This window comes from Falco punctatus, assembly GCF_963210335.1.
Source record: "Falco punctatus genome assembly, chromosome: 7".
Lineage (NCBI taxonomy): Eukaryota > Metazoa > Chordata > Aves > Falconiformes > Falconidae > Falco > Falco punctatus.
Window position 1 is genome coordinate 68,216,140 of NC_137587.1, and position 25,464 is coordinate 68,241,603.

At 41.0% G+C, this 25,464-nt stretch overlaps 1 protein-coding gene across 2 annotated transcripts in view; it reads left to right on the top strand.

Moving 5' to 3' along the window:
• The first annotated feature begins 456 nt into the window (after positions 1 to 456).
• SMAD3 (SMAD family member 3) overlaps positions 457 to 25,464 on the top strand; it is a 79,240-nt gene continuing 54,232 nt past the window's right edge. The window contains exon 1 of one of the 2 annotated variants that reach the window (XM_080396975.1): positions 457 to 894. In XM_080396975.1, coding sequence (XP_080253101.1) covers positions 689 to 894 — 206 coding nt within the window. In that variant the 5' untranslated portion in view covers positions 457 to 688. Of the gene's footprint in view, positions 895 to 10,005; positions 10,424 to 25,464 lie in introns of those variants that run through there. The other variant, XM_080396976.1, reaches the window with a different exon arrangement.

The following is a 25,464-nucleotide window of genomic DNA, read 5'->3' on the forward strand; positions in this document are numbered from 1 at the left end:
CCCGCGCTGCGGGGAGAGCGAGGGCCCAGGCGCGGGCGGGCAGAGCCGCGCCGCAGGGGGAGGACGCGCCTTCCCGCCGCGGCGGCCCTGAGGGGACCTTCCCGCCCTGCGCTGAGGGGGCTCGCGGCGGGAAGGCCGCGCGGAGGGAGGGAGGGAGGGAGAGACATAGAAAAGGGAGAGAGCGAGCGAGCGCCCCGTCCCGCCCGGGCAGCGGGGGCCTCTGTCGAGAGCGCGGGGGCCGCCGGCGGCGGGGAGGAGGGGGAGCGGAGTTCCCGGCGGGCCGGCCGCCTCCCCGCCCTCCCTTGGCGGCGTGAGTGAGCGTGTTTGGGAGGGAAGGAGGGGGTGGAAGCCGGGCCGGGGCAGCCAGCAGGCAATTTGCATGAGAGACAGACTGGGAATGAGCTGGAGTGGGTGCCTCTCCGCGCACACAGAGCGGGGCAGGAGGGGGAGGAGGGAGCTGCCGCCGCCGCCGCCGGGGAGAGGCGGCGAACTCCGGGCAAAGTTTGGTGCCGCGGGCCCGAGGCGCTGAGGCTCCGGCGGAGCAGCGCGGCGCCGGGCCAGGCCAGGCCACCGCCGCCCGGGGCCGGGCTTTGTGCTGCCCGCGGCGCGGCGGGGCCTGCGCGGAGCGGCGCGGGGGGCGGCGGGGCGAGCGCGGAGCCAGCGGCGGGGCCCTGCCGGGCGAGCCAGCATGTCCTCCATCCTGCCTTTCACTCCCCCCATCGTCAAGCGGCTCCTGGGCTGGAAGAAGGGGGAGCAGAACGGGCAGGAGGAGAAATGGTGCGAGAAGGCGGTGAAGAGCCTGGTGAAGAAGCTGAAGAAGACGGGGCAGCTGGACGAGCTGGAGAAGGCGATCACCACGCAGAACATCAACACCAAGTGCATCACCATCCCCAGGTAGAGCGGGTGCGCGGCGGCGGGGAGCACACAGAACGAAGGGCACAGCAGCCCCCCGCCCGCCTACCCCCGCGGCAGGGGGCGGCCGCGGGGTGCTCGGAGGCCCCTCGGTAGCAGCCCCCTGCCCGGGGGCTCGGCGTGCTCTGGCACAGCCTGCTAGAGGGCTTGCTTTGCTTTCCAGCTCCGCTGCACTTCGGTGCAGTGTTAGTCCGCTCCTGCATGCTCTATCCTGGCTCTATATATAGTTAAAAAAACCCAAACCCCAGCAAACTGGCTACAGATCTGGATTACTGTCTAGTAAGAGAGGAAGAAAGTAAGAGGGGAATGTAGGGGAGAAATATGTCTCCAGCCGAGATTAAAAAAAAAAAAAAAAGTTGGAAACGCTCTGGATTACAGTTATACTTACTGTGGACACTCATTGTCAAAACTTTCAGCGTGTTCTCTAGTACTGCTACATTAAGATTTTCTTTTGATTAATGTGTCAGGAAAATGGTTTTGTTTGGGTTGCTTGGTTTCTTCCATATTAGCTAGACAGATACTACTGTGAAGAGGTGATTTAGAGCCCTGCTGTGCATATGTTTTCAAATTACTTTTTAAATCGGGAATGCAAATGGCATAGCTGAAGGGGATTGTTTGGAGTGCAAAAAAAGCATGTGAGTGTGAATATAACTGATTTTTCCCTCCAGTTTTTGAATTAACATAGATTTTATTTTTAGCCTCCGTTCTGAGATCGACCCATAAGACCATTATAAATCATAAAAGACGTGTATGTAAGTGGCCCATCTAAGAAAAATTTTCTGAGTAACTTCCAGATAGCTGGCCACAAGTGGTGTTTTATTACTGAAGATCTGTTGATTTCTGTGAGCTCAGCCAGATGACTGCTGATTCTATTACTGATTGTTGTTTGAGGATACTTTTTTTTTAAAAACAAAGGCCAAAGTTCATCCCAAATATTTGAATGCTCCATAATTGTATGCTTCTGCGTGAGAAGATATCTCTGTGTGTGTGTATTCATGCTTCTCTCTCGCGCAAACAAATGTATGCTTTCTTGCTTGTCAGAATGATTTAATATGCAGTAGCTAATACAAAGCAGCATCTGTTGGATGAAAAAGTGAAGCAAGTAGCGTAGAAATGTGGATATTTGGAACTCCTAAAATTTTCTTCCAACAACTATTGTGTTTCTTTAAAGGAAAAATAAAGTCTCCTTATCTTTTTGGTGGTTGAATGACTGTGGCAAAGATTTTGGCCAGTAATACAAATAGACACCTCAGCCTTTGTTAGTTACTCTGGCTTTGCCTATTTGAAACAGCAATCAAAAACTGTAGAGCTACCACCCGATAAACATGCCTTAAAACATTTATTTTAAAATTCTTGGTAAGTGGTAAGCAGTGTGCTTTCCACATACATGATACCTTATTTAAACCACTTCCCTGAAATACTTAACCATTTCAAAAGAAGAAAATTTGCTTGAGCAGCCCTGCTGATGGGACCTGGGTATTGTGTCTAGCTGATGCTGACCTGTTAGGGAGCAGAGTGTGAAGCTTCTTGGTACTTCTTTTACTAGTAACAAGGTGGTTTAGATAGGGGAGGAAGGTTCTTATATTTTATAATTCAAAGGAAGCAAAGAGATGGCTGGAGTAACAGTGCTTTAATTTAGAAAAAGAACTTTAAAGCTTGGAAATAAGTGACAGCACAAGATAATATTTATGACTTGTGATATCTGCATGTCCAAAGACTGCCCTGGCTGTTCCTGCCATACAGAAGTGAGTTTCTGTTTCTCCTAGACCTTGCTCACTTAAAGAAAATCCGTACAAAAATTAAAACATTTCATGTTCATTTATGACACAGAGCTTGGAGCCTGCAGATCTTAAACCTTGGTGTGGGTGAAGTGTCAGCATATTTTGATGGTAGCTCCTTATGCCTTGGTACTAATTTTTTAAACATGACACTTTATATGTACTTTTACTGTTGTTTAGTATGTATATTACAGAGATCCAAATGAGTGTGGTTAGGTTAGTCTGTGCTGGACCTTCTGCAGCAGTATACTGAGAGGTTAATATCTATATATCAGAGATTGGGGAATGGTGTGGAAATGTGAAACAGCTTGTGTAGAAGTGGCAGAGCTGGAACTATAACCAGGCCTTGTGACTTTAAGAGCTGTGTCTTCTCAGGACTATGCTGTTTGTCCTAATGTATCTGTGAATCTGATTATCATGTCACTTGAAATTAGTGTTTGCAAGACAATTTTTATTTTTTATTTTTATTTTTATTTAATTTTTAGTTAGTTTGTTTGTTCTTTTTGAATAATTCTACTTATATCATTTTACTTTTTAGTGAAGTATGTTGGGAGGGGGAAAAAGGGGGGGAAAATGATCATTAAGGATTAGATCATGTTGTGCATTGTCTGTAATGCATCAGTAGACTGAATTACAGTGGAGCTATGCCAGTGATGACTCTGGCCCAGCAGGAGTAGGGTAAGTCCAAAATTAGCTGTTGTATCCATGAGACGAAGCAAGTTTCAGATGTAAAAGTGCTTGAGCTTTGCAGAAACATTGCTCATGGGAATAAGGGCTACACAGCAAATTCCTGTAGTGATCAGGTGGGATTGTTTTTAGAAAGAACAAGAAAAAAATTTTTTGTTGTAGGGCTAAGGAATTAGAATACCAATTTTATTTCTGCTGTCACTTATCTGCTTGGAACTGGAAATATACATACTACATTCTATCACGTGATGGATTATTAAACAATGAATAGTTTTATTTGCTTGTATACTTGTTCAGCGTGTATTACTTTTCTGAGTTCAGCATTTGTAAGATATGTGACAGACACCTCATGCCCCAGGTTTTCTGTTGGAAGGACCTGTGGCAGACAACAGAAGGCTGGAGAGACCTTCCAGTGTAACACTCTGCTGGCAGGATTTTTACTTCTTGTTTTTTTTCTGCTGGAGCAGAAAGTAATTTCCACCTGAAAAACCTACCAGTCTCAGACCATATGATTGTTTCTTGTGCCACAGTTACTAGTGCTCAACAGAATGGCATGTTCAGAGGACCTTCCTCCCTCCCTCATCTGATGCATGGCTGCCAAAGTCCGTCCTGCTCCAGAAGGGAGCTGCCGTTAAACCTCTGAGCACTAAGCTGGTGAGCTTCAGTGTCAGGAGCTGATCTAAGTGTGTTGTAGCAAGCTGAGTCTGCATGGCAGTAAGACCTTTTTTCATGCTGTATTCAGAGATAGAAGTTGAAAACACACATTCTTTTGCCCATTAGGATACATCCTTTGTAGCAGCTACGTTGATTTTGAAAACCCATCTTTAAGGATGGGCATTTTTACCACTTTCCAGACAAGCTTGAGGGTAGTGTGCCATTAGCACATACCCCAGCACAGCCAGGTGTCTGAGTTTGCAGCCTCTCTGCTTTGCTGTGACAGCAAGCTTAGGTCTACTCCAGCTGCCATCAGTTTTTTTTTTTAATTTTTGATGGCTCTATTCACTTCTGAGACCAAAAAGCATGGTAAGCATGGAATCTGATGGCAGCAAAGTCTGCAGCTGACATTACTACATACCTGCAGAACCCCATGGACTTCATCCTTGGGATAAAAGCAGTGAGTTTCTAATACCATTCCTGATCTGAAGAGAGGCCGTACTGTGCACCTCACAAACCGTCGGCATTTTACTCTAGAAATTAATTGCATTAGGCTGAACTGTGATGAGTGTTTAACTCTTAACCTATATAGGGGTCCGAACTGCAGAAGCCAGGAATGTTTGATGAGCACTTAGTAATTTCTAAAAGCTGTGCAATACAGGATGAGATAGTAAATGCTTTGTTTCGAGAGCTTTAGTGGTACTACATATATTAAGACATAAATCTCATGACATTTTGTAATATATTTTCATATGCATATTTCTCTTTTGAACCTACTACTGTATTTATTTTTTTTGTATCGCCAGTGGTTTTAGGGGAGCCAGGATTCTTGTATGTAAGGAACACCTTCTTTTAAGTGGTGTTTTTTTTTAATTTAGAAAATAGTTTTGAAGAGAAGTGGGTGTTATTTCTTCTGGAACTCATCTGATAAGGACAGAACGTACCAACTGCAATGGAAACATGGCACATACACTTCTTAAAAGCAGCTGAACAAGGTGTTCTTTACATGATTTACGTTTTGGTCGGGAAAACCAGGGATAATACATAAGTGATTTCAGGAACATCTTGGGTGTAAGCATACCATTTGTTGTGTTACTAGTTGACCACACACTAGAATTGACCATGTTCTTAGGATTGCCTTGATACCAGGAAAATATGAAAAACATAAATATAGTAAGTGTCAGAGGCTGTCTGCAAGACCATGAACTATATTCTTCTTTTGAGACTGGTGGCCATCTGTTTCAGAACTAAGCAAAGGGCCAATCATGGTTTTGTGTGTCCATGCACATAGTTGTATATATTTTAATGCCATTTTTAAACTACCTTGTTTTCAGTTTGTCCTGTCCCTGTGTGTGAGGAGCTTTAATATTGCATAGCTTTGTTTAAGAGTGTCTGCACTTTAAATTGACCTAACAGTAGCGCACTGGAGATGGTTACAGTACCATCCCTGTGTGCAAACAGTCTAGTGGCCATTATACTTGTTAGCTCCCCGTTGCCAGTAATTTTACTGCTACAAAACTGTGTCTGCTAACCTCAGTACTGACCTACCTTTGTGGGCAGGTTTTTACAGTCCTGTCCTAACCTTTGTGCTGGCACAAATGTGCTGCTAGCTGTACCCACATGAGCTAGTTTAGCTGTTGCGGTGATAGCTGCAGGATAGGCATGGCTTTACAAGCCTCTTTGTAACTAGCTTTTGTGGTTGTATGACTTTGCAGATTGAGTCTAAAGGTGAAAATACAGTTAGCATATGTAGGCCTTTAATCAGGTGTCCTTTCTGCTTGCAGTCCCACCTGACCGACAGTACCTTTCTCATCTTCCCCCTTTTCACCTCCCCAAAGGTCAGCCCCCACCCTCTTCAGACACAGAGGTTTCTCCTCCCCACAGCCCCTCCAAATTCTTCTCCCCACCCTTGCATCAGAGTTACTGCCTCTTAGATTCACCTGGATAATAGCGTGTGTAGTTGACTTTTAGTCCACACTATGCCATTTTAAGCAACAAAAAGCTACTGTTCAGATAATGATATTGATACAACCAGTGAGGGAGCAACTATGCATTCAGTTATGTTGGCAGAGATGAAGGAACTGATGAAAGGACGGAGGTTGGGAGAAAGCATTGCCCAGCATTGCAGCCTCTTCCTTCAAAGTAGCTGCTGCTGGAACAGCACGGCAGACCCAGCCCTTAGTAAGATGTCTTGTCAAATTTGTGATCTGTCTGTCAGCAGCCAATACAAATCAAAACCTTTTGTCAATATATATAATTATCTTTTTTACTGAGATGGGCGGGCCAGCTAACATTTTGCATTAGAACAGTGGTAAAACTCCTCTTGACTTGAAAGACAACACAGCAGTGTTTGTATAGAACATTGATGGGCTAAGGGGAAAATATGTATTTTACCATTTGTTGAGATGTTTTCAAATATTCATAGAGCTTGTCTTTATTTTTTCTTCTCCCCTTTCCCAAGAGACTAAAATATTTAAAATAGTTTCTGAAAGGACTCATGAGATTCTCATTATATTGTGTAGTAAGTGTTGATCTTTGTGAAATAAAATGTTTAAAATGGTTGCTTAACTTTTATAGTATTAGGAAAAGACCCTGAACATTGCAGTCATTTAAATATAATGAGAAATAAATGCAAAAAATTTATGAAATCAAGAAATACATACTGTACAGGATTATCACATCAGGGATCCAATTAAAATGAGTTCTTCTAATAAATATTGGTTTAATAATGTAAACTTGTGATTGCTATATTATTGCAACAAAAATAAAATTAACAAGATTTAATGGACTGAGCAGCTATTAATTTTCACTTGTTAATTTATTAGGAGCTTCTAATGCTGTTAGATGCACAGTAATACTATTATCCTAGATGAACTACTTCTTGCAATAAATAGGGCCAAACAGTGCTTGAATTAAATTGAAATCAGATTTTATTCCCAAATTATCTTTTTCCGTTTTTTATTTTTTGTATTATTATTACTTTTTCTAGCTTTCCTCTATTGAGTGCAATTAAATTTTCAGGGATGGGATGCCGCACTCTCTTCCAGTAAAGCTTATGAATAGTCCTAATTAACTTTTGTCCTTGTCTGCCTTGATGTGTTGTGTAAAAAGCTTTTTCCAGTCCAAAGCTGATTGTGTTGATTGGCAGTGAAGAGAGCAGACAGGAGCTAGGGGAATAAAGACAGGGCAGAGATTCTTGTCCAGACACTCTAGTTCTAGTAGGCCGACTCCACCAAGCTTAGCAAATGTTTGCTAATTACATTTTGTTACATGCAACTAGAGTCCAAGCATAAAGACAAGGAAGTTGTTAATAATTGGGCTCTTGTACTTGTCACTGTTAGCACAACTTTCTGTGTAACTGAAGAGACAATAATGTGTCAATTGTTGCAGTTAATACTGCTTTTAAAGATGTTTTGAAGCCTTTTAGACCTGATCCTCATTTGCGCACTCATCTAGCACTCATCTCTTTACCATAGCTGTCAGAACGGTGGGACTTGCCCTTAGGCAAGCAGGAAAGTTTGATTGCTACTGGTGCTGTGGCTCTGTAGAAACAGAATAAAAAGCCAGAGCTCACTCTTTCTGTATTAAAGGCTTGATCCTTTAGAAACATAGGTCACAAATGTGAGCAGGAACTTATGCATAGTAAGAGGGGCCTCATTAAAAACAAAAGAAAGAAAAGAAAAAAGAAAAAGGTAACCCTTCTCTTCAGAAGAGCCCAACCAAGTAAGAAACAGTAACGCCTTGCTTTTTAGAGGATCACCCAGAAATCGTGTGAGCTTCAGGATGGGAAATCTTCATCGTCAGCTAAGAAGCCTGTTAAACATAAGCTGCTGTAGCTACACTGTTTTGGATATCCAGATTTGCTCATTTATTGAGAAGATAGGTTTCTCTATCATATATGGCTATGTGCGGGGCAGACATACTTCAGGTCATTCAAAATGAGTAGGTCAGGAAATCTGTGGGATTGAGTGCCCCAGCAGTTGCTCCAAGTATTGAACTGTCATTCCTTTCTTGGCAGTGGGGAATCTCCACATGAGTGCTGATACTGGCCTTGCTTACATCAAGAGTGTGCTTCTGAAGTAGCAGATGTCAGTTGATAGGAGCACTGCAGAAAGGCCACTGGGAAGCATGGGTTAAAAATGGTAGTTGTTTGATTTTCAACCTGCTTGTGTTTGGAATTTCGCTATTCTATGAGGATTGAATTTGATTGCATTTTTAAAGTATTAGGAGCTGCTGTTGCTGTGGAAGACGTGATGAAATTATAAATCTCATTGGTAAGCCTGAGAGAATGTGTTTAAAAATCCAGTAAAACCTACCTATTAGAAATGTAACCTGTGTAAGTCTAGGAAAGGTGACTAAGTGATCTTGATGTATTTCATTTGTCACTAGACACACCTTTTCAGTTCAGCACTGAGGGTATGAGGGCAAAGAAGCTGCAGGTTTTGGGTAGCCGTGTGACTGGGCTCTGTGTGTGCCTGCCTTGCCTTAGGGCATTTGCACACTCACAACAGATGGTCTGTATGCCTGACCCCGTGAATGGGAGCATTAGCTTTTCTATCTGCGGAGGAATATGCATCAGTTTATGAAAAGTCAGGTGTGTGAATCCTGGAGAGAAGATTGCAGGGGACAAGGTGTCAGGAGAGTCAGTCTGTCAGCCTGGGGCCCTTGCTTCCTCCAGGCTTTGGGGTCCTCGGGAAGGAAAGTTTCAGGGTCAAGGTATTAAGTGGACTATCCTTAGCTCTCTTTGTAATTTTTAGTTATCTGGTCTGAAAAATTTATTAAGCTTTTGCTTAGGAAATAGCTTATTAAGCTTTTGCTTAGGAAAAGCTGGAGAGTATCTTTGAATTGGTGCTGTTCATTAATCATAATGTAATCTTTTTACAAAAGGAAGTCAAAACAAAAATTTCCTCCTTTGTGGTGAAGTAGCAGCCATCATTGGTTGAATGATGGATCCCGAAACTGACTCTTCTTTTTTCACATTAAAAGAGGAAAAACTTTGTCCTTCCTGTTCTAGTTGCTTGAACATGAAAAGAGAAATTCACTTACTCTTCACAGATGTAGAACAGTTAAAGTTCACAAAAATATTGGGCTTAGTAGAAGACATCTGTGGAACGTGAGAATGCCTCTTTGTTTTTGTGTTGAATGTGCAACTGTTGTTGCTTTATCTACTTAACAGCTAGAGAACACCATCTTCCCCAGATTTCCTCTCCCTTCATAACTGGATTTAAGTTGCTGTGTGGGAAGACAAAGACCCAACTACAAGCACCTTTAATTTTGTTATACTTGGAAAGACCAAATGTGGGTTTTTTCATAGGGATACAAAGTCTGTGGTTTCCATACATGTGGAACTATACAGGAAGGTCCTTTTCTTACCATTATTTGTTGAACAAATTGTTGTTCCCCTTCAGTCAGATGCATAGTCAATTTGTAGCAGACATGTAACAGTATCTGAAAAATTTTATCAGGCAAAGAGTGCTTTTTAAACTCTAAAAGAAAGGCTAACAAGCAGCTGGAGTCTGGATGTTTTCCCACTCTTTTTGCATTTATGTAGTTACATGGATTTTAGTAAATTTACTTTTGATTTACATGCAAGAGAAAGGAGAGCGAGGCCAACACAAGGAAGCAGTGAACTGAAAATGGAAAGTAGAGGTGTTTGTAGTTTGAATATTGTCAATTTTCCTCTTTTAAATTTAGGGGGTTTGGGGCTTCTGTGGGTTCTTCTTTTCAGGACTTGAAGCCTGCCCTCAGAGTCTGTGGGACCAGAGGGCTCCAGTCCCACAGGACTTGTCAGCCCTGGGCTGGAAATCTGGCGGGAAGCCAGGCAGGATTGAGCTGGAAGTTTATTGAAAATGATACTTCTCTGCAAAACATTTTGTTTTTGGAGGAGTTCTCGCTCTTGTTTCATTGAGGGTTTTCTGATGGGCATTGGTGTGGCTTGGCAGAGGCCCTCCATGTTTTGTAGCTGAGATAACACTGGCAGTGGGTTTGCCATTGGCGCTGGCTTCTGATCCTGTGCCTGTGCAGAAGACGGCATTTGGCTATTCTCACTGTGGATATTTTGTCTTTCTTTCTCTTTTTTTAACCAACTTGCATACTGATGGTGAAGCCTTTATAATGTACTAATGTACTTCTCCCTGAGCCCCCTTCCCACCTCCCCTGCTACACAGCTATACAAATACAGGAAGGAGCAGAGTTTCCTCTTGCATGGCCTAGATAAAGCCCACCCACAATTATAGGCCTTGAACGCAGAAGAGCACAAGGTCTGCTAATGACACCTACCCTTTCACAGTCAGCAGCCTGTTGGAGGAAAGGTCTAGAATATTTATTGATCTTGGCCTGGAACCTTCAAGCAAAACTCCAGTGAACTCTGGAGACCCTGGATTAATTACCTGGTGAGAGTTTCATGGGCTTGGAATGGTGAAACTTGCATGCAATTTGGGTAATCTTTTTCCATATCTGCTTCTTGGGCCTAAATTTACCTGACTTAACATAAGTTTCACCGTAAGTTAAACCTGTCTTATTGGCCTGTTTAATGTTATTGTTCTCTGTTCAAAATTTTATGGCTTTTTTTTTTTCCCCAGCCAGTGGAGTTTTTGCAGAAAATGACTGTTAGAATGGTAGAAAGTGGAAATCAGCTGATTTGAAATCACTGCATCAGAAACAAGCATTACAAAATAACTAAATGTATTTTTTTTCCAGAAGTAGATAATTACTGTCTGATTATCAAAGCTAATACTACTTTATAGCTGATTTCTGTCTCCAGTAAAAGTCTGCTGGCGGTCTGCAAACTGTCTTAAGCTTTGCGCTGAATTAGATGCCATAAATAACTTGTGTGTAGGCAGACAGCTGATCATTGAAGCTTTTTCCCAAATCTGGTTTTGCTTGTTTGGTGGAACTATAGGCTGAAAGTTCATCTGTAGAGTTACAATTACATATTTGTTTTTTGCAGTCATAACTGAATTAAGGTGTGTTTTCAGTTGTGGATTACTGCATAAGGAATGTATATCGTGGTTAGGGAAGACTGAAAACATCAGGTTTTGTTCCATACCACCATGTAACATTGAACAAAATCTTTAACCTGCTTGTACTCTTAACTACCTAGCAAATACAGTACCTGCCTCACAAGGATGTCAGAGAATTTAATAACAGTTGTGAAAAGCTCTTAAATTGAGAGGTAGAATGTTGAAAGCCCAATACCTTGGTACTTTAATAGGGCTTCTGCTGCTGTTCAGCACCTTGTTGGTACTAAGAAAGCAGTTTCAATTTTTTTTGGAAATGTCTTTGAAAATATGTAGGTGCTACATCAGTGAGAATATTAGAATTCCGTAGAAACTTTAACTGGGTTTGCATAATATTTATCTATTCATCTGTATGCTGGTGCCTCCTGTACACATGGAATATTTTGACTGGTTGATACACATCATATCACCGCAGTCTGCTACTGAGCTCAAGTTTGAAGTTTGTTAGCACAAGTCCAAGGGAAGCACTATACATGTAGCCTCATGTTTTCATTTAAGTAGTATTATATAACCATATGTGAATTTAATGCCATCCAAATACAAAATGTTAAATGAAATAAATGGGTCTGTCAAGCAGTTGTGATGTTCCTAGTGGACTTTTACAACCATGACTCACAGTAGCACAAGTTGGCAAAACGAAACTTTTCAGTGTCTTTTACTGAACATCTTAGCAGCCACTGAGAGTGCTGGGGGGGTCACATCTATTTGCTTTAAAACTCCTTTGCATCTGAAGAGTTCTGGTGAATTGTTCTGAAAGAGATGACTGAAAACTAATAGTTGGCCATCTGGCTGGAAACAACATCATTAATTAAGCTTTTTCTTTTAAGTCATTTACAAGTTTGAAATAAATGTTCTTTTCAAAGCTATTGAAGCAAGTTGAGTTTGAATTCTTGCTGTGGGGAAACAGTGTGTTTAATGTATCTCCTCAGTAAAATTGAGGATTGAGAAGTAATGCTACTTAGATTTCCTAAGAGCAAAACAACCTCTGGATTAGTCATTGTGTGTTCTAAATGGTTACTTGCTTTGAATGACAACAATTAAACTCCGATGCTGTCAGCTACTCCCATTTAAAAATAAATTAAAAAAAACCCTTTACTTTGCAATATTCATTGAGTCCTTTTAAAGACCTTTTCATTGTGGTTTTCCTACAGCCTGTGAAGGGCCCATGCACTATTGAAGGGGGAGCATTTCTGACCTCTCATTTTATACCATAGATCTTAAAGTCCTTTATAGCAGAAGGATTTTTGCCCCCTTTTGCTGATGGGGAGAGTGAAGTCCTGAGAACTCAGTTGACTTACCTGAGGTTCATGGGGGGCAGAGGCAAAGCAACATGTAGGGTGAAGATATCCTAAGGCCTGCTACAGTGTTCCATGCTCAAGGTAGAAGTGACATGACTTTTGAGAGTGCGTCTTCCCATGCTCTGGGTGGAAAACAGGCATCATTTTGAAAGCTGCTCTTCCTGCATTATACCAACAATTCATATCATATTCATGGTGTAGCATTGTTAATTATATTCATAAAACTAATTTTCAATTAAATACAAGAATTGACCTCTAGCATTTTAGAATCATGGGCTGATAGAGTGGTTTGAGTTGGAAGAGACCTTCAAAGATCACCTAGTCCAGCTCCCTGCCATGGCCAGGGACATCTTTTACTAGATCCGATTACGCAGAGCACTGTCCAACCTGACTTTGGACACTTCCATTGATGAAGCATTCACAACTTCTTTGGGCAACTTGCACACAAAGGAGGTATGAAAGTGCTGAGGATACACCTCCTTGGATACTTGAGAGATGGTGTTTCATTACGCTTGCATGTTTTCCAGACTTAACAGCTCCTTATTGTCTTGATTTTTCAGTACCTTAAGGGTACCTAATAACTGTTACTGGTATGTCTGAGGGCCAGAAGAACAAGCTTGAATTCAAACCTATCTGTAAGTATTGCAGTTCTTGATGATTGCACTTGGAGAATATATGTCTTAGGATATCAAAAGAACTGTATAGTCATTTAGATACATGGTATGGTGTACAGTCATGAAGGAGAAACCTTAAATTGTGTTCTGGTGTAAAAGAATAGTTTCATGTAAACATCCCCTTAGTTTCCTGCCCTTAGTTCTCCATTTTTTGCTAATGGTGTCGGTGCTGTGAAACATTGGTGTGCCAGGAACGAATAAACCCATATAAACAAGTGAAGGCCTTGGAAGTGATAGCTTGAAATTGAGTTTTGTAAGTCACTGCTTTGCATGCCAGGCTCTACTGGTTTGAAAGCCCTGTTAAGATAGCTACTTCTAAACAGGAATAAAAATAGACATTTGAGTGTTCTGATTTTAGAGAAAAAAAAAAAAAGGCATTTATTGGATTATGATTGGCTGATGACTTTGAAGCTGGAGACAGTTTTATATTACAGAGCTTCTCACTCTGCTTATTCTCTCAGTTCCTGTTCTCCCCTGCCCCCCCCCCCCCCCTTTTTTTTTTTTTCCTCTTTTCTTGCTTTCTATTTTTAGGATGGCATTTCAGAGTTTCTGCTGTACTGGCAGGCCAGCAATTCCAGAAGAAAAAGAAAGAGGAAAGGTGGGAGGTAGAGCTAATGAGCACTAATAGTCTGTTACTACTTTGGCTTTTGAGTGCTTATGCTCAAAGTTTATGTGTTTCCAATTTATCTGATAGTTGATGAAAGATCCGATTGAGCTTGAAACCATTGATTACATGCATTTTGACAGTCTTTGTGCACTTCAGTAGTAGAGAGGAAAAGTAGGAAGTTTAGGAATGGGGAGAGGCCATTGGAAGTTTTAGGACAATTGTGCATTTTTGTGTGTGTGTGTATATATTATTTTTTAAATATCTATATATATAAAAATAAAGACTTAGTAGAATTAGCTTCAGGTGGAAAATGGTATTCTAATTAATCATTCTGTGGAGAAAAAAAAGTATTGTAACTTCATTAAAAAAAAGTTAATAGTCTATTAACATTTGAACAAAATACGACTAGCCCTTGTTTAGTATGTACATGTGCCTACATAAATGAAATAATGGGATAATGTTTTTCCAGTCAGCTCTACTGCTGATCAGAGATTTGAGTTGCTTCAGAGGCATAAAAACAGGGAGAGGGAATTCCACAGGGATGGAGCAGTTAGTGTATATGGATGTGAAATTCCTCTACCCCTTACTGGTGAAGGGGCTGTGATGTTTTGTGGCCCTGCCAAAACTGTCCTGTGAGATGCAGCTGACCATAGACTCTGCGCTAATTTGTGACTTGCGTTCTCCTGTGTGTGTATGTGGTTTTCTTTGTTTGTTATGGAGTTGGGGTGGATTTTTTTGTTTAAATACTTTTTTTCTTCCTTGTGCTGCATCTGGGAACCTTAGACAACAGGGGAAGGTGGTTGGAGGGGAAAGAAAATGACAAAAATGTTCTTTTTTTTGAAAGCAAAACAGGCATTACTTGGTGTGACAATGTGTAAAACAATCCAGGCATAGGTGTTCTTGGTTTTGAAGCCTGAGTTGGATTTGATTTTTGTTATTAGTTCAGAAAATCACATGTTTTTTTTCACCTGTGTGAGTTCAGGGCTGTCATTTTTGCGCGTGCAGAGAATTTACATCACTTTGAGAGAATAACTGGGGAAGTGTAAAATACTTTCTTGCACTTTTGCTTTAGAATCACATCTTGATTTTACAAATCATATCATATTGCATCATTTAGGTTTGCAGTCACTGTGCTACTTGGAGCTATGGAATATTTTTCTAGGTTCATTTGAGGGTTGAGTGCTGTCAAAAACTGGCTAAAAGTTGGTCCAGTGTAACTGTGTATGTAATGTATTGCTATAAATTAAATCACTGAAGAATTGTTTTTAGAAGGCAAGGATTATTTCCAAACACAGGCCATAACTTTTCTACCAGTCATTCAGTAACTTAATTCCTGTCGGTTAAAAATTGTACCTCATATTGAGTTGGATCCAATGCTAGTTTACAGGATTATTTTTTTTTTTTTTTACTTTTTTTTTTTTAACGGCAAGTGAGGTTGTTACTCAAAGGAACTTAGCTTTTTTAGAAGAAACATGTATTTAGAATAAACAAGAGACAAACATGTTTCTTGTTTAGCAAAAACTGATACGTGTAGTTTGTTTTGTAGCTATCATGGGGACTGAGGTCTGCTGCTTAATCTGAAGTTGGCAGTTCTTTGGGAATGCAGTGTGCAGGCTTGCTCATAGGATAACCTTTCTCCAGTTTTGTTTTCTGCTGTTATCTCCTGGCACAAAAGTCTGGAGGAGGAGTAAGCGAAGTGTTTAAAATTTGCATAGGTTTGTATCTACTGCAGTGGTTTTCAGGGACTGTAGAAGAGGTGACTAATATGTGTGTGTGGTGCTGCAGTGTACGTGGATGAAACTGCTCATGCAGTCTTGTCTTTTGGGAATTTTTAAGTTTTCCACAGGGTGAAGAAGCTGAAAGCCACTGTGAATACATGCAGTTGGCTGGCAGATGCATCCAAGCCAGCTGTTGTAGCAAGTGGCATTATGTTGGTGGAAGGTGAGATAGCAATAACCCCCACTTTTATTTGTCAGTAATTTTTTTGTCTTGTAACCCCAGATATTTTCTTAATGTGCCAATAAATGGCAGAGTGGATTTGGATAGATTAGACATCTCAGGCTGTGCTTCTGTGTCTCATTAACATTGTTGGGAAGCCAAGTTAATTTTGACAGAAATGACAACTCCAAATATTCTCATTTCCATGTAATTTTATGCTATCATATCTCTACATATTATGGTAATGATATATCAGTAACATAATTATATTCTTGGTTTCTACTTCTACAAGCATAGTTCATGTTACCTACACACCACTGCAGGTCTGTTACTCACTGGATGAACTGCTTGACTTTGCAGAATGTGACTGTGAAGAAGTGTGGTGTTATCTCACATCCTACACCACTGAGTGGTAGTTTCTTGTCACTGTTGCTACCAGGGACTGTTCAATACAAGTTTGTGGCTTTACTAGCAGATAGGTATGTTGTGATTCCTTATTGAACAGGCATCTAACGACATGCAAAGCCATTACAGTTGGCGATTTGGTAACTGTGGTTACAAGGTGTCTCTGAAGTAACTAGAGCTGAAGATGCAGACTCCTTTATGCCTTTTGATGTCCCCTTCAAAGAGAAGACTAAATGATGTCTTATTGCATAAGGTAGGTGGCCTGTTGGTGGTCATGTCCTCTATTGAAGAACTTGAGCTCTGGAGATATTCTTAGTCTAGCACTTTTCCTGAGAGTTGAAAGCATTTTTCAGGCTCGAACAAGGTGTTACAACAAAGTGAATGTGGGTGCAAAACTGTCTGGGCATTGCTGGACTCCGCAGGGGTTTGGCATTCATCATGTGGAACGTGAGTAGCTGCGTGACCCTTATGCAACAAGTAAATGAGCAACCTTTGAAATACTCCTCCATCGTCTTAGCTGAGTCTGTCTCTGCAATTTGAGCATTTGTTAGCACACAGATAAGCTAATTGTACAAGAGACAACATTACCTGGCAATTGCCTAATCTTCCCATGTGCAATAGTCTGCTACCCAGATATGATGGACAATGCAGATGTGAAGTGTAACAACTTAATGGGACTCTTTACTGAAAATTAGCTAGATCACCACTGTGCATTTTGTCGGACACAAAAATATTTCAGAATATGGATGTGTAAATGTCGATGACAGTAATTGTGCCTAGAGTGTACTGAGTGAAAATATGCTTCTTAAAATCTGTTTCCTTTAAGTTACATCAAATCAAAATAATCTTGTATAATTTTAACATATTGTTGCCATCAGGTGGTGGTGTTCATATACATCTCTAATCAATGTAGCATTACTTTCCTTTTCTATTTGCCTTAGTTGAAGCCCTTCATGAGATTATTTTAGCTAAAATATCTCAGTCTGGCATTTTGTCTCTTCCTCTGCAGTGCACTAGCAATACTTAAAGTGATAGATCAGCACCTAATAAAAGTGGGATTATCTCTAAGCTGAAAATAAGTAGAAGGAGCCTACTGTGGAAATTACAGGGTTTGCTTGTCATTACTGATTCATTTTGTAATACTCGTAGTAACTTTCAGTGCAGTAATCAGCAAGGTGAGGGTCTGCAGAGAACTTTGTCACTAACTGTTTTTTACTATTTGTAAACTATTTAGACTTTGGCTGTTCAGACTGTTCAGATGATCTCTCCCTAATCATGCAAATATCACAAGCTGTTCAACTTCTTCATTTATTCTGTTGGAAAGGCAGAGGGGAAAAAACAGCCTTGTCTTGCACCCTGGAGGGATGCTATGCAAAATCAGTCTAAGGTTTCTGGGGCGGGAGCTGTGGAGTTTTCTATTCTTTTGTTTATTATACTTTGCTTTCTGTCATCTCTTAGCAAATAATGAATAACAGTAATAGTATGCTGCGAGACATGAAATCTGGAAGTGTTTATTACAATATGTGTGTGAACCATAGTCATCACCAGAACTTATTTTCTCACGGACTGGTCTAGTAACTGCCTGGGGGAAGAAGCTTATGGCTATCTTTGTAATAAGGTCTCTGGGACTCTGGTATTTCTGCTTCCCAGGTTCCCTCTGCACAGCAATTACTGTCCTTTCTGCAGTCAACACCTGTCTCTAATTTCCATTAGTAACAAAGGACTCTGCTTGCTGTATAAAGCCCTTTGCCATTTCTGTATGGAGTACTTTGCTTTTGCAGTCAAGGGCTAGGAAACACCATAAAAACAGATAAAAGCTAAGTAAAGCAGTTGCTGCAGTAGGCCTAAAGCAAGCATAAAAAGTAGTGAGGTTTTTGCTTCTTTCCCTTTGTGGTTTATTTTTGATATGGGGGAGGGGAGGGGTGTGAGTGGGGAAGATTCATCTCTAAGCATGAACACTGAAGTTTTGTTGATGTTTGTGCATGCTGTTTGTTGTGATTTGTATTGGGGTTTTGTTTGGTTTTTTTCATCTTCCCCTCCTTTAAGAACGTCTTTCTTTAAATTAAGATTTCCGTTATCTCAATCCTGCAGCGAGCTTCCCATGGTTGGCCCTGTGTCCATGTAGAGCTGTAGGAAGCCCTTTTGTCCTATGGACACTTAAGATGAGTAGTAGCAGTCCCACCAAATCCACACGTGCTCAAGGTCGGACATGTTCTGAAGAGTCTTGCCAGATTTGAGTCTCATCTTAAGTCAGTGGAACTAATCACACATCTAAGTCTAACCATACAATTCCCTTCCTAAAATCTGCAGCTGCTTGTTCGTGGCTATGGTTTTGCCTGGGGTGTTGCCAGATGCATACGTTTCTGAAGGAGCTGCTTTGCCTGCAGTAGTATTTCTTTAACTTTATTTTTCACTTCTCATAGCAGATCTGTTTAACAGTGCTGCTACATTGGCCTCTAAAGGCATGTTGGAGGGGATTGCTTGTAAAGTGATTTTTTCAGCTTGCAGTGACTGCAGTCTGCTTACTAAATATATATCTAGTATTATTCTTTGGGGTTTTAGAGAAAATGGAGCATGAGATAATTAGTTGAGCCTCCTTGTTTCTAGAAATCACATCTCTACTGCCAAGCAAGTGTAGAACAAAAGGGAGCATTCTGGGACTGAGTAAGTATGCAGGTTCATGTTACACCTCTGATTAGTCTAGTGGTAGATTGCCATTAAAAGGCATAATCCCATTTCTGTCTGTCTCTCTGTGAGTCTGCTACTTGCTTGTGCAGAGTTTACTGTAGTTCTCAAAGTGTTTTACTGTCTTTTTGGCAGCAAGATCACCCAGTCTAATATCTTGTAAGTTGTGCACTTCTAAATCAGATTTGTGGGTAGGGTTTTGACCTCTGTATTGAAATTAGTAATCTGTGCCTCCAAGAAATGCATCCTGTCTTCATTTAAAGATACCAAGACAGAGATTCCACTATGTTCTCAATTTTTTTTTCAACAGCTAATAATCTCCTCACGTTAGGGGGGGGAAAAAAAAAAAGGTACCATATTTCAGCTGCAGTTGACCTGGTGTCAGTGTACACCATTCCTGCATTATACCTCTCTTGGCTAGACTGAAGTATCCTTCAGTATTTATTCACTTTTTCCCCTTCAACAAACATACTCTTAACACTGCTGTGATTCAGTCGTCACTCGGCCATTGTTTTAATAAAAACAGTGAACTGAAATTCTCACATCTTTTATTTTAAAACCTTTTCTTTTGCCCTGAACTGGTTTTGCAGCTATATTTTTACCAAGATGTGCATAGCTAATTGCCTTATTGAAGTCTAAATGTACTGTTTTTAGAAAATTACCTTTTATCAACAAAAATTCTCCTCTAATAATGGAGTCAAACTAAATTTGAGAAGACCTTAAAACTAGACTGCCCAGAGTTGTGGTGGTCTTTCATTCTGCTGTGGTCTTCAAATTTTTTTCACTGTAGATACAGTTTACCCTGTACCTGCCTCTAGAAGTCCTCCACACCTCAGATGATGTTAAATTTTGTCCCATGGTGGGTTTTTTATTTTGTTCTGTGTGCCCTTATAGCTTGTACAGTTCTTCAAAGAAGCTTTCTGAAGAGAAGCTGTCCCCAGAAGCACAGCTTTTGGGTCTGCTTGCTTCAAGAGGGTAAAGGTGCTGACTTAGACTGAATTAGTCTGTGGTTTGCCCCATGATTTGAGAGGGATAGGAGAGAGCGTGTTGGAACATGGGTGTCCCCATGGCCTGACACTTCTGACTCTCTGGAAACAACTTCACAAATTCCTCTGTACAGGCAGTGGGAGGTGAGGCAGCTTGCCATGGACCTGACATCTGACTCAAGAGGCTTGATTCATTCCACCTGGAGAAGTCCTGCAATTATTTTTAATACTTCTGATTTTGCTTAGAAATAGTTTTGAATAGTATGGACTGTTGTAGGAAGGTGGGCAATTTGCCCAGGAAGATACCTGACAAAAGTTTCATTAAAAACCCATCACCTCTGTTGGAGTAGAACAGTGCCAGGTAGTGAACAAGCTCATGTGTGCTGTGCTTATGAACAACAGTGAAGCAAGTCAGAGTTTGGATTTGAGTGTGATTTCCATAATTTTATGAAAAATGGAAATCTAAGATCTATACTCTTTCCAATTTGTCTTTGTTTTTATTTCAAATGCTAGTATGATTTTACAGTTTCAGGAGGGGTGTGGGAATGGCATATATTAACAACAATACTTCAAGTATTTCTTTTATGGGTAAACTCAGGACAAAACAGTATCTTGTTGTTTCAAGCTATGCTTACCATTTCTGCCCTGAGGAGAAGAATATGATTACACAGCATATAAGGCTTGCTTGGACAAGCTGTAATGAATGTTAAATAACTGTTTGGTAGCAGTGCACGTGCTTTTAACTTAATAAATATACATTGTGGTAATGTTAGAGAAGACCTCAAGATTATAATTATTTGAAATACGCTTTGCAAGTGCTTAGCAAAGCAAACTAGTTTGTAGTCTCAGTGAGGAGCATACGCTCTAAGGAGATGCAAGGAATTTTCATTCACCCCATGTGGTTAAAACCAGCAGAAGACATCTGCCTGTCTTTTGGCATTAGCTACTTTGCAAGGGCTGTGTAGTGCTCACAGATGAGCACACTGAAAGTTGTTAAATACTTGCCCAAACTGGGACTTATGGTGGCATACTGATCTTCAGGTGGTTTAGGAATCCAAAGTTGGAGACCATTTGAGCAATGAGTCACCAGAATGGTGCTGAACAGAGACTGGTGTCCTGAGCTTCCTGCACCTGAAAAACTGCAATTCCAGGGAATAACCTGAAAGATACATTTTGACTGATAGATAGCTGATGCTGTTGCAAAGCTTAGAGACTTGGTGGGGTGATAGGGGGCTGTTTGGCTGTAGGCAAAAGGATGAGTAATTAGCATTCACCTTGAGTAGTTCTGAGGTGCAAAAGAAGCCTCCGGTGCCTGTTATTTCTTTTGGTTTTATAAAAGCTGAAGGGTCCCCCTCCAGTGTTATCAGTTTGGGTAGGAAAAAAGGGCTCTTAGTACTGAGCTGTGCGATGAAGGGTGATTGCCATTTTGTGGAATTTTTTCTTTGGTTTATTCTTGGTTTTAATCCAGTGCAGAATGAACTTTGACACTTTTGGGAAATTAAAAAGCAGATAGGATTATAAACTGTTGTGGTGGAAATTGTCAAAATGTGATTAATACTAGAAGATTTTTTTGGTATTGTGTGGACAGTCTCCAATGTAGAGCTGCAGTGTTAATTGTTGTAATGCAAACACTGTAGGCAAAATTTAAGGCTGTTCTAGTTCTGTTCAGGATTTCCTTGCAGTTTTGGAAAATCGTTAGACCCATTGTAATGGGCTGCTCGGATGGTCTCACAGTCTGTGAATTGACTACAAAATGTGTGGTAGCTGAGATGCCTTTTCAAAGTGTCAGACTCGGACTTCCTGGTCCTACTACCACCTGTAGCTTTGACCAGGCTTCATTCAGTAGGTCTAGAAAGCATGAAGAAATGTAGAAAATCTTCAAGCTCTGCCTAAACACTTTTTTCCTTTTTTTTTTTCTCCTTTTTTTCCCTTTTTTCCCCTTTTTTTCTTTTTTCTTTATTCTTTCTCTTTTTTCTTTCTTCTTTCTTTTCCTTCTTTCTTTCTCTTTTTTTTTTCCCTTTTTTTCTCTTTTTTTTTTTTTTTTTAGATGAAAAAGAGCTGATGGCCCTGGGGAAACCTGGAAACACATTAGCTGGAGGAAAGCTGTTTAAAATGGCAATGTGATTAATTTCCACTTCATTTCTTCAGCTAGAGTCAATACTTGGACAAGAGTTGCACCCTGGGAACCAAGCATTCAAATGCAGGCTGAGAAAAAAGGAGATTGCTTGCATACCTTTTGGCTTGTTTCTGCTCAAAATAGCACATACAAATGGAAATTGGTGCCCAGCTTCTGCTAACTGGGCCCTAAGTGGGCCCTGTTCTTTCTCTCAGTGGTGGGAGGACTGTTAAGGCCCCTTCTTAGGTAAACCTATAGTATGTTGTGCATTTAGTCATGTTTCATTTCTCTGGGGAAATTTTTGGGGTGTCCTGTTTCTGTTCAGGGTCTTTCAGACGGAAATGAGAGCACACTCAGGGTATAATACATGGACAAGGAGGAAGCGCTCAAGCGTTTTCTGAAGCTCTGAATTTCCTGGGCATACGTATGCCATAGCTTGTGGGAGCACCAGTGCTTTGTGGGAGCATATTCCTTACTATTAATTCTCTGTATAGCACATGAGCCCGTTTCCTGTCGGCAAGCTGTTCCCCGCAGGGAAAAGATGTGGTTTAAAAGCAGCCTGCCATTGCATTCCAGGGCAATATTCAGCCAGCTCCCAGCTGCCCTCTTTCCCAGACACTCTTCAGATCTAAGCAGGGGATAGGATGCAAACGGGATGAATTGCATTTGTGGTAGCAATAGGCCATTTCCAGCCACCATCTTTCCTAGAGAAAGTTTGCCCTCTGCCGCATGAAAGGGAAGGAGGGTGGTGAGGTTTGGGCCACTTGGGTCTTGGTTGAGCAGCCTGGGGTGGGAAGCACAATGTGTGTGTCAGCTTCCTCTTCAAGAGAATGTCCAGACTCATCATGTGCTGTGGCAAAATTTATGGGATACTCAGATGTACAGGTTTTTTGGTTTTTGAAAGAAGGATCAGCTTGCAAAACATTAGATGTTGATGCCAGATGTATTTGGATGTGGTTTGCTTTGTTCTTAAACAATAGACAGTTTTAAAGAAAGAGGAGTATTACTTGTGCCCATATGTCCCATTGTTTCCATCATGGGTATAATCCTGGCTACAGAGTTCAGCATTATCATGCTGATTCTGGTTTTAGCAACTCATATTGTCATGCAGTTTGTGGAATCTTTGATCTTTTTGCTTCTTTTCTGATCAAATCTGAAATTTGCATCCTGTGCATGCTTTTGTGAAGCAGTTCTGAAGGAGTAAATTCCATCACTGCACACCTACTAGGTGTTGGGTATAAGCATTTAGTTAGTTCTGCATATTTCTGTCATAGTTTTCCATGGCCCTGTATTTTACCCACAGTGATTTCAAAGGGAAACAATATGCAGGTTTTTTAAAAAACATGTCTAACGGCAGACCAACAGCATGCGTTTGAAAATAATATTCTGAATACTCTGTTGAAAAAGAATCAAGAAATCCTCCTGAGTGACTCTGGCTGTTAGTATAAGCTAAGCATCTCTTTCTTCCATGAGGCTAGTTAAGAGGTACTTTGAAAATGCTAGCAAGCATTCAGGAGATCATGCAGATGTGGGTCATTTAGCGTTCTTTTATTTGGAATTCTCAGGTCTTAATTTAACAGATATCAATTAGTATCTTTCACCTCTCTCTGAAAAGCAGGGCTGACTGCTGAATTTAAATAAACAGATACTGTAACACAATTTCCTGGCTGTGTGAACAAAGCTTGAAAAACTAAGAGTAATGAAACCATAATTGGATTAAATATATTATTTTACTGTTGGGAATATGGATAAAATTTGTCTTTCAATAGTTTTGTTTTGACCATGCTAGTTAAAGATCCTAGGCTGATGTCTTGTGTTACAATGGGTTGAATAGCAGATGGCAACTATGGATGTGTAAATTAGCTAGCAGCTGACATTACTTGGAGAGCTATTGATTGTGTTGGTAGCATTATATGAGGGTAAGTGCTAGATACTCAGTCAATCAATAAGGGGAGAATAGAATTTACTTGGAATCATTTCATTAAGTTAACCCATCAAGAGTTCTTACAGCTATCCAGTTACACAGCAAAACTTTTTTTCAGGTGGTTTATTTTGGGTTTTGTTTAGTTCCTTGCCCCCAGCCCCCCACCCCAGCTTGTTGTTTTGAAAACTAGACTCTGATTCTTTATGGACAAAAATTCCTAGGCTTCACAGTGGTAGCAAAGACTTTTATTTTTAATTATTTTGTCCTTATTTTCTGGACTATTCACATTCAGGCACGCAAAAGTGAGGGATGGAGAGTGGGCCAAACATTCCCATCAGAAGATTCCTCCCATCTTTCTTTCTCTTGAGCAATTTTTCAGTGACATGGGAGTGGTGGTGACAGGTTTTGCAGAAAGTAACATCCGGTTTCCTTGGCCAACAGAGTACTAAATGTGATTCAAGGTTTTTCAGGGAAACAATGGATTTAGCAATACAGGATTATCATATTGGCTCAATAACTTGGGTACCTGCCTTGGATCATAGCTGACGTGATGCATCATAGGAGTTTCCAGTCCTTCCCGTAAAGATCTTGGCAAAGCTAGCAGCAAAAGAAAAGAAAGTCTGTGCCTTGATACAGTGCACAGCCTAGGATGATTGACTACCTTCTACAGCAAAAAAATGACTTGATTTTTAGTAATTTTTTTACTCAATTACCTAAAATGGCCATCCCATTTTTAAATCTATCTTTAGTATTGGGGTTACTGGGCTAATTTATTTTTTTTTTTTAAATCCTCAGAATTATGGAAGTCCACTCAAGGTAAGGCATAACATGAGTGGAGTAGAGCAGCAAACCCAAAGCACTGGTCTGTTTTCCCCAGCCTACTAAATAAATAGATGTGCAGCTTGTGGTCCAACAGTATTTGGATGGTGATGCTTTACTCTGTGACTGCTCCACAGCTGGAAATGTTGCATTAACACTGGATAAAAGGAAAATACAGGACTTAAGTTCAAAAGAGATATCAGGCTTCCTGAGAAAGATCTTCAAATCCAGCTGCTGCCGGATAGGTGACCAACCTGCAAATTACTGTTGTGTGGTTTAAAACTTTTCTACCAGGTGCTCCCTGTTCAACCCTGGGAAATCTGGAGGGTAAGCATTGTGCAGAATATTAACATTTGCAAGACACTGAGGTGAGGCTTTTGTTACCATCTCCGTCCCATGTCACAGGTTCAACTGTCTCTGCTGGCTTGGAGCTGAATGAAGCAAATGGAAGTTGAGACTGGACTCTGGACTTCCATGTTAGGTCAAGAAGTGATTTTAAACATAAGCAATTTATCTGCATATTGTTGAGAATTTATTTGTGGCTTGATTTTATTGTTTGGAAATATTTCTGGTTTCACTCCAAGGGAACTGGTTTCCTGGGGGTCCTTTGCTTTCTGTGGTTCCACTGTCCAAAATTGCTTCTGCAGCTGCCGGAGGCTGTGTGAGCCTTCCATGCTCTCCAGCCAGAGATGCTATTCCTTTCTCAGGGTATTTCTCCAGTTTTAGCCTGGAGCAGCTGTGTGTGCTGCCCCATTCCCTAGAGCCGTATTATATCTAGCAGTGCAAGGAGGCCTCGCTGGGGTAGATGGGCAAAGCAGTGAGAAATGGGATCAGTACTGCAAGAAAACTGCTGCAGACGTGGCGACTGGGTTCCGCTCCCTCCTGCACAAGTAGGGGCCCCAAGCCTGGCACAGCAGACTGAAGTTTCTCCTGGTACAGCAGCCCAAATCCAGCCTGTCTGG